General features: G+C 55.9%; 1 protein-coding gene across 1 annotated transcript; it reads left to right on the top strand.

The window, feature by feature from the left end:
- Positions 1-440: 440 nt before the first annotated feature.
- Positions 441-9,664, top strand: Ninj1 (ninjurin 1). Its single transcript, XM_051194314.1, has 4 exons — positions 441-599; positions 6,926-7,154; positions 8,250-8,413; positions 8,981-9,664. The coding sequence occupies exons 1-3, from the start codon at positions 525-527 to the stop codon at positions 8,402-8,404; spliced, it is 459 nt and encodes a 152-aa protein (XP_051050271.1). The 5' UTR covers positions 441-524; the 3' UTR covers positions 8,405-8,413; positions 8,981-9,664.
- The last annotated feature ends 21 nt before the right edge of the window (positions 9,665-9,685 follow it).

Here is a 9,685-nt window from a genome sequence, read left to right as displayed (position 1 = left end):
GTGGCCCAGAGTAAAGGTTGGTCCTTTTTTCTGGGTTGAGTGCTTAGCAGGCACTGGGACTTTACAGCCTCAGGGCGTGCCCTGCCCAGGGGAAAACCTCACCAGGGTGCAGCAACTAGCACGGCCCTGGCCTCACTTTATAAAGATTAAGTGCTCACGTTCAAAGTTCAGAGCGGGGGGCGCTTGCTCAGCGGTCCCTAAGGACCCTTCAATGCCATCGCGAACCCAGACATCGGGCTACCTGCTCCAGCCATCCAGCAGGAACCTGAGAATTGGGGACATCCAGACCGGAGAGGGGTTATCCTGGACCAACGAGATCCCAGGATCCGGCCTCTAGGCCCCGTCCCGCCCCGGGTGAAGGCGGAGTCTGGGGACAGCCGCGAGCTGGGGGCGGGACGGGGGCGCGTCAGGAGGCGGTCCGGGGCGTGTCAGGAGGCGGTCCGGGGATGGGCGTACAATCGTAGCCCGCGGCGGAGGCGCGGGCGCGCTTAGGCCGTGTGCTAGGCGGCCCGGGTGGCCGCACCATGGAGTCCGGCACCGAGGAGTACGAGCTCAACGGCGACGTGCACCCGGGCTCCCCCGGTTCCCCCAATGCCTCGGTAAGACCTCAGCATCCCCCTGCCCCGGCCGCTGTGTGACCTTGGCCAGCGCCGCCCTGTCTGGGCCCGACTCAGCAGCTGGCACCTGTGGGTGTCGGGCCCGGTGCGCGCGGCGTCCGCACTGCGGGGTGGTGGTGGTGGCCGCTGCTTCCGGGCAAAGTCGTGCTTGACCTGTCCCGAGCGCAAGTGGTGAGTCTGGGGCCAGCACAGCAGGTAGGCAGAGGCGCCAGGCCGTGCGGTCGCCTCGCTGTGCAGAGCCCGCATCTTTCTGGCGCTATTCCTCGGGTGGAGGAGGCTGGCATCCCGCTCTCCCGGACTCTCCTGCCTCCCACACCGCCCTCCAGTTTCCAGCGCGTCTGAGCTGTCTCCTCCTGCGTGCCTTGGGGTGGGCGGGAGAGGAGTCACCGCCTCCTGGTTGGAGGCCAGCACCAGGCAGACAGCTACGTCACCACACGGAGACCACGCTCATGCAGCAGTGATAAGGGAAACCCGAGACTGTGTCCCTGCTGTGGTCACCTGCCTATGAAAAACAGAACTTAGGGCTCAGTTCAGGGTGTCTATTCTAGTACTGAAGAGACCTGCCCAGAGTTTGCGCTGCCAAGGCGACAGCAGTGGTTCGATGCCCATGTTGAGGGATCACCCTTCTTCACCCCTCACCTCATAGTCTACCTTTAGGGCACAGCCTGAGTATGCCAGGACCCAGCCTTCACTGGTAACACCCTGCATTGCCCTCTGGCCCTTTGTGACTTGTTGACTTTGGACATTCCTTCTTTTTCCGACACCCCCCAGGGGGGTGGGCGGGGGTGGGGAAATTGTACCAGGCTGGGATTTTCCACAAGTTCCTATGGTGCAAAATAAGACTGGAACAGAGACTTTTTGCCTAGTTAGGCCCGTACCGTGGGAACAAGGTTGTGCAGGGAGGAGGGACCAGAGGAGCATGAAGTGGAAGCATTGACATCTGTCTCTGGATGAGAGGAGAAACAGGGCTAGAAGAGCCTTGGGACTTGGTCAGGTGTGCAGGCTGAGGCCTGCTGCCTCTGCCAAAATCTACGAACACTCTGGCTGGGTTCTTGGGGAGGGCCCTCCATCTCTCTGGGCCTTTTTTAAGTCCTTCTAAACGGAAGAACCAGTGATCTCTCTCTGCCTTTAAGGATAGGGAATGCAGATCAGGAGCCAGGAGGTTTAGAAGCTGGGCGGAAGGGGAACTCTGCCTGTCTCCAGTCCTTGGCCTTGCCTTGCTATGCTTTCCCATCAGTGATTATCTGTTCAGCTTTGCAAATAGCTGGATGAGCTGTGCCTCCCAAGGGAGGTCTGGACATATACACAGGCGAGATTGGCTTGGATGCTCAGGAGTCCCTGTCTTGGCCCTGGGAACAAGAGAGAGGGAGATTACACCCCCCACCATTTCTTCCAAGAGCACAGGTAGGAGAGGCATGTAGGGCTGCCTGATGTGGTTGTTAGGAGCGTGTGGCCAGGGAAGGCTCCTGTGTGGTGGAGCTGCTTGCATTGGCTTGCTGGAGGAACACAGATCTGGCCCGCTGGTTGAGAGGAAGCGCACCCAAGCAGAGGGATCAGTACAAGTGGGGACTGGAGGCTGGATTACTGAGAACCTACAGGGCTGGGTGGGGGTTTTAGTCTAGGGTCATTGGGGACAGGATGCTTCCCTGAGGTGTGGCCAGTCTTGAAGACTGCCCTGCCCAGTGCCCTGTCTCCCTTCCCAACCTCAGGATCCTACCTCCAACTTCCTTCCTGTGGCATGCCATGTCAGCACTCTGTGCCTCAGTTTATCATCTATGACATGCCATGGTAACAGTGCTTCTGCTAAGTAAAAACTATATGGCTGATGCCAAGGAAATGCTTGCAGCAGACTACAGTACGTGGTGTTAGCTGTAGGACACTCTCATGGTGACACCCACAGAGGCTTAGGAAGGACAGCACTGTCCCCAGAATGGAACCCCAAGAGAGACTCGGTTTCCCCCCGGGGAAAAGGGGTGCCACAACCTCCCAGGTGGCTGAGGCTTAGCAGAGCTGGCTCAGTGGTGTCCTCTTACTAGTACAGCACTGGGACAGCTCTGCCCATGCCCCTCCAGATGCTAGGTGCCCCAGAGTCATTAATTACCCAAAGGCCTCGTTACTGTCCAAACTGAGGCAGTTTTTGTGAGTTAGCTCCCTTTTACCTGGCAGCTGAGAAACAGTAAACGCCAATTCAGTGTGGAGATGCCATGCCCATTCGATGATGCTGGGAGCAGCTTCGTGTGGACCCTGCAGGAGGGAGATGGCTTAGATGGAGCTGGGCCATGGCCCCGTGGTGCCTTCCCTGCTCTCTTACCCCTCCCTGAACTCAGCCTGAGTTATCAATGGCCATAGCTTAGGTCTCCAAGACATGACATTGCACCCTAAACACTGCCATTCCCTCTGCCCGGCCTCGGCTGCTAGGAGAAGGAAGCTTCCTATTTTTCTCATTTCTGCTTGCCTGGCAGATCCTGGGACAGTCAGGATCTCAGCCAAGTTCTAAAGGCCACCCTAGTGGGCCTCAGGGTCACTCCTGGACAGTTCTGAGCTGCAGGAAGTGAGTCTGCTGTGCTGACCCCGCCTCCCAAGCTTCCTGCTGCCTCACTGGAGTTTCCGCCTGGAATGCATGTGTGGAACCATGAGACACTTCAGTTTTGTTTCTTAGGCTCTCTGGGCAAGGGCAGTGTAGCCTGGGGGTGCAGAAGACTAGATTCATTCAGGGATAGGTGGCATCCTGCTGGATCCGGCCTAGGGGTGCCACAGTAACCCCCACTGTCTACTGGTGTGTGACAAGATCTCTGAGCAGTCCAGGTTGGGGTTATTCAGCATCTATCTTGACATGAACCTGTGGGTCACCTAGGACAACATTTTAGCCTCATGGAGGGCCTGTGTGCCTGGCCTGGCCTTTCTTTTCCTTATTTCTACTTTTGTTCATATGCTGGTATTGTTCCTTGACTGAAGTCAAGTCTGTCACTAGGGAGAACCAGACATTGAGTAAAGGTATATCCTGGCCCTGCCATTTGATGCAGCATGTCCCAACAGGTCATGGACCTTTGGAACTGTAGTATGAAATCCCCTGAATTTTCCTGTCATTTTACTGATGAGCAGTCACCCTGCTGGCCATTGGTGTGGTAAGATTGGGAATGGCAGGGTGTGTATAAAGGGTGGCACCCTGCTCTGTGGGTCACACTGATGGGTTCAGATCTCCATCCAGGCTTTGGAATGTCCCTAGCAACCATTGTGCTATGACTAAGCCAGCCTTTAGGTGCCCGTTTCCCCCCTACGAACAATCAGGTGGCCCCAGGCCATATGACCAGGCCCTCACAAGTGTAGCTCCCTACATGTGCTATTTCACAGTGCTCCTTCTTAGAGGGAAACAACCTACTTCTCGTCAGTTCCCAAATGCTACTGAAGTTCCAGGCAACCCCTGCCAGCCCTGGAACATATATTAACCAGGGTGTTTTCTCCTTGATCTGCCCGGGTCACAGATACAGGCATAGAAGGGTTTCCTAGCATGCTCAGGCAGCTAGTTAGGCCTACAGGGCTCCCTGATCTGCGGTTGGGTAGCCCAGTCACCCTTGGATCCATCCTACTGTGCATCCTGGGAGAGGCCTGTGTGGTAGTCACCAGCACTAGTCGGGATCAGACCCCAGGAGTAGAACCCTTCCCAGTTGCATGAAGCCCCAGAGGCCCCGCAGGGCGGACACCAGTGGTTTGTGTGTACATACAGCCCTGGGTGTGGAGCTCACAGCCCAGGTTTGAATTTGGATCTACCTGTCCCCAGAGATCCCCCCCCCAATCTCCTGATCCCCAGAGGAGAGGAGTGTGCCCTATTACTCAGTGCCAGACAGGTTTCCCGGAGGGGGTCCCCAAATATGAAGGTGGGGAGACCTGCAGCGTTCGAGGGACACAGAGCCAGACTGTGGGAGGTAGAGTTTAACACCACACAGAGGTCAGCTTTGCCTTTGGGCCTCTCCCTGGGGCAGGGTGAGAGGGAAACAGACGGCTGATGGATTGTAGCCTCTGTTGGTCCCAAGGGCTCTGAGCCATCTTGGGGTATGAAGTCCACAAGCCCTGTGGCATGAACAAGACAGAAACTGAACAAGACTAACTGTCCTGAACTAGACAGAGAGCCCCTAAGAACTGTCCCCAGAGAGTCTCAGCTGCCAGAGCTCTGAGCCCCAAACAGGGAGTTCAAATTGTAGCCTGTCCTGCACTTGCTGTGTGGCTTGGGAAAGGGACTTCCAGTGCAGAGCCTTGGTGCGCCCCTCCAGTGAGGGCTGCAGGGGCACAGGCATCTGTGACTGAGGGTGCTGAGAGCCGAGGGTGAGGCAGTTCATTCATGTGTCTGTTCCTTGTGACCATGTGGTCACAAAGTTTTTCAATGGTTCAGAATCAAAAGAAATTCTTCCTGCTGCCCAGCAGCCAGCAAGCTTAGCCTGGGGCTGCTTATTGCTTCACTCCATCTGTTCTCTGGAGTCACTGGAGTTCTCTGCTCCTCTGACTAAGCTCTCAAAAGTCCCACTTTCTGTGTTTATGTATGTATGCACACATGGGTAGGCACGCTTATCTGTATGCGTTTATGTGGAGCTACTTATATGTTATATGTGTGTGTTATGTGATACATGGGCTTGCTCCCACACAGTACTTTGAGCCCATATGCATACCTATGTACATCCATGCGTTTGTAAACTTCCACAATACATACAACTGCATATACACACAAACTTATACGCGAATACCCATACCCATACTCACACACGAGGAATGCGCTCATGAGTGACAGTTTTGACTGAAGGGAGCTCGCTACTCAAAAGTGCAGCTCTCGTGAAAGCAGGGAGTTGGTGTGTTCCAGCCCAGGTTCAGGCGGCAGAGCCCACTCGTGCCTCCCACCACCAACACTGCCTTCCTTCTTGATTACATGACTTCAGAGGAAATCTCAGGGTAAAGATGCAAGCACTGTCCAAGTGAAGGCCTGCACTCTGTCAGTTCGGGTCACCTGCTTTGGGCTTTCCAGCCTGCAAGAAAATAGTCACCTTGGCGCTGTGGACGCCGCCCCCACAGCGCTGCCTCCATCCCCTGCATCTTTTATGAGTCTAGAAACAGGATCTCTCAGGGTGGCCCCAGATGGCTGGCTGCCATCAGCAGGCCCCGGCCACCTCTTTCAGCTCCATGCCCACTCCCTGAGGCTGTAATGTAGGTCTTGATGGCTCAGGGGCACCAGTGGACAAAGGACTATACCTAAGTCTGGTGAGATTTTCCTAGGTAGCGGAGAAGGGGCCCAACCAGGGCAGCTTGAGAGAGCCGACCGGCTCAGTGGAGAGAGAAAACCAGCCACTTAAAGGTACCTTAGAATGAAGCAAGCCATCCAGAGAGGTGACTTCTTGTGACAGGAGAGGGCCAGGTCCTACCAGGGGGATCAGGGGAGATATACTGGAAGCAGCGGCCCCCAGAGAGAACCTCGGAACAAGAGGGTATCTGGAAAGGGAAGCCCCTCGGGGTAGAGAGAAACCTACAGGGTCCCTTGTGATTGGCAATTGGAGAGAGGTGGGAGGTGACCTGGGAAGTGACCTCCAGGGAGGGGCAGGGACTAGGACTAAGATAAGAGAGGATGCCACCAAGGATTGCCTTCCCCGAACGGAGCTCAGAACTGTGTCTCTGTCACTTACTATGAACACTGAGGAGGCAGACATCCTGCTTCACTGCCTGCAGGATGGTGGGGCATCTATTGAGCACCTGCTGTGTGCTCATGGTGCCACATATCCATGAGTAGCTGTAGCTAAACGCGGTGACCAGACGCTCCTGCAGGGTACGCTGCAGCTGGGGACGTCTGTGTGTGGTGAGGTCTCGCTGAGGGGGTGGGGCTGGGAGGTGAGCCAAGGTAGGGGTTGACCAAAACTTTGGGCTCGGCCAAGGGTAGGCTAATTCAAGCCCAGGCAGCATGCAGGGGCCTGCCTACTCCCACCTCATTTCTCTCCTTAATACCCGGCAGGAACCTCGACTCTGGGGGAGGGGAGGCCCCGGGTTCGCCGGCAAGGAGGACTACTTGTGGCACGGGATGGTAAGGGTCATAGTCCTTTCTCAGCTGGAGGTCAGGGTGTGAGCTGAGAATGGTGTTCTGGTTTCTTTCACTCCAGAACTTGACTCCAGAGTAATGAGCACTCTCCAGGTTGAGACATCAGAAGTCCTACCTGCAGAGGCCTCCACAACCCCCTGCAGCTCCAGGGAGACCTAGACGCCCTTCCTGGCCTCTCTGTACCTCTCCCTAAAGCCTCAAGTTCACCCCACCGAACTGACCACCTTGCTTCCCACAGCCAACCCGCTGGGGCTGGAGGAACCGGCCCATCAATGTAAACCATTATGCCAACAAGAAGAGTGCGGCGGAAAGTATGCTAGACATCGCACTGCTCATGGCCAACGCGTCGCAGCTGAAGGCCGTGGTGGAACAGGGCCATGACTTTGCCTTCTTCGTGCCCCTTGTGGTCCTCATCTCCATCTCTCTCGTGCTGCAGATCGGAGTGGGTGTGCTGCTCATCTTCTTGGGTAGGGCCCGTGGCTGCTTGCATAGTCCCAAGGGTGGGTAGGGAGATGTCCTGCGTGGGTAGGGTAGTGGCTCCACCTCGAATGCTTGGCCCTCAGCTAGCCAGGCTTGGGATCCAGGCTGTCGCTCCTGCCCTCTGGCCCTGCCCTTTAAAAGCAGAGTGATCTTGGGTTCGGGGGGAGGGGGGTGCGTCTGGAAGGTGGAGTAGTGTAGGGGAGGGGGGGATGGGGCACCTGCCTCCTTGGATCCCTGTGGCTCCCTGCCACAGATACAGCTTCTGCCAGCCAGTCCTCCCTGCTCAGACCGGCTCAGGCCTGGCTGTGCTGCCTGTGTCCAAGTGCCACAGGAGACAAAGAAGACACCCTCACCTAGAAAGCAAGGAGGAGGCCTTGGGTCAAGGTATGATGAGGGGACTCTGGCTTGGGAGTTGAGCAGGAGATGCAGGGACAAGCGGTCACCAGCGGTTCTGGAGATAAGATGGTGCTGGGCCCAGAACGTGACCACCTTGGACCTGAACCACTATCTCTGTGGACTATTCCTTCTGGTTCTGAGTGACAATCCAAAATGTACAGTACAACCACTAATTCCAAAACTTACTCACTGAATGTCCCCTCAGCAGGTGACCCACTTCCTTTGATAGGCACAGATGGACAGCAGACAGGAAAGTGGGCTAAGGGTGACAGATGTCATGAGGAACAGGGAGGACCCAGGTTTGCTTTCTGGCAGTGTGACCTCGGGATGCCATTGTCTATACTGGTGAAATGGGTACAGCGTCAGAGCCTAGGGTAGGCCAGAGGGTCCATACACCAAGGCTCTTGAGGAATTCAGGACTTTTGCCTTTGAGATGACACCTGGCCTGGTGGCATCCAGACATGTTGTCACCTTAGCATATAATTTGCCTGGGCCTGTTTTCCGCATGGAGAAAGTGAAGAATATAGGAGACAGGGTGCCTAATTTTAGCAAAATAGACAATTTTTAAATGGGGTACAAAACATTAAATATGGCCAGGAACCCTATAGAGTCCACGCAACACACTCCCTAGACACGTCATGCAGTCCAGGGTTCCCTGAGCAGCGTCTACTCCCTCTCGCCCACAGTCAAGTACGACCTTAACAACCCAGCCAAGCATGCCAAGCTGGACTTCCTTAACAACCTGGCCACCGGACTGGTGTTCATCATCGTGGTGGTCAACATCTTCATTACGGCCTTTGGGGTCCAGAAGCCTATAGTGGATGTGGCACCCCGGCAGTAGGACACCCGGGTGAGTTGGTTAGGGAAGCTGTGGCCTGCTGCTATCACCACCGTGCCAGGCCGGTAGGGTGTCATGGGTTCTGAACTGGCTACCTCTTCATGTGGCATGACCAGGCCACTTATCGATCACCTGAATGTAGCCCTTGATGCTTCCTGGGTGTGTAGGTCATCTGGCCAGGAAGAGGGTGCCAGGGCTTGTGGGAACAAAGCCCCAGGCCTCCTGGTTTCTATTCTTCATGGGTGTCTCCAGAGTTGACTCGAGAGGCTTCAGGTATTTGGTGATGGCATGATCTGCTGCTGCTGCTGACTGCTGGGATAGTGGCTTTCGCTAGGTGGGTAGGCGTGGTCACTACTGACTGGCTCTTGTCAACATGACAGGCCTGACAGAGCCAGGAATGTTGCATTCAGTGTGAAAGGGGCTGCAGCACCTTGTCCGTGGTGGACAAATCCTTACACCGAAGACTGAGTAGCCCTGATGCCCACGAGCTGGTCACTGGCATGGACTAGGCGCCCCCTCTAGCCTGGGGCATGGTTACTTGGCCTAGTGGCATTCATGCCTGTCTTTTTGTCTTTCCAGAGTCCCTAAAGTCATCTGACTCACAGCCCAGCTGTGGAGACCCCTGCAACTGCCATGCCCTCAAGGCATCTCCCTCCTTGTATGCAGCATTCCCTTACACCACCGAAGCCCAAGCTGGCCACCGCTGGACCATGGTCAGGGGCGGACTTCCATCCAACTGTGACTGTTGTGTGGGCGGCCGCCTGAGGCATGTAGGAACTGGATGCAAGGCCATGAAGATTAGAACCGGACAGCCTCACAGAAACCCATGCCCAGAGAATGGTCACTGCCCACCCAAGGACATGCAAGCAAGTCCATGACTGGGCTCGATGAGGGGCCGGCACTGGCCTCTGCCTCAGGAAATTCCAGAAGGACCAGGATATGCTGCCCCCTCTGCTGATGTATCAGTGTCCCTGTTTCCTATGGAGCCTGCACAGGTCACCCTGGAGACTGCTGCCTCTGCTGTTTCTTAACCCAGGGGCCTTGGGCAGCCATCAGTGCCTGTCAGCTCCAGTAGTAGCCTCTGGTTCCAGCCTCAGTGCCTCGGCTCGGCAGCCATTAAGAGGCAGCCATGCCCATGGGGGGCTACAGGTCATGCTGGTACCTTCTACAAGCAGTGACCTGGGACAAGCCCTAGCCCCCTACTCGAGGGTTTAGGCCCCAATTTTTTAATCAGGAATGACAATAAAGCTTATGTGCATCCCTGCTGGGTTCCATGTGCCATGC

Source organism: Phodopus roborovskii, unplaced genomic scaffold (assembly GCF_943737965.1).
Source record: "Phodopus roborovskii unplaced genomic scaffold, PHOROB, whole genome shotgun sequence".
Lineage (NCBI taxonomy): Eukaryota > Metazoa > Chordata > Mammalia > Rodentia > Cricetidae > Phodopus > Phodopus roborovskii.
The sequence above is the reverse complement of the archived record's forward strand: the minus strand, read 5'-3'. Positions and strand labels throughout refer to the sequence as shown.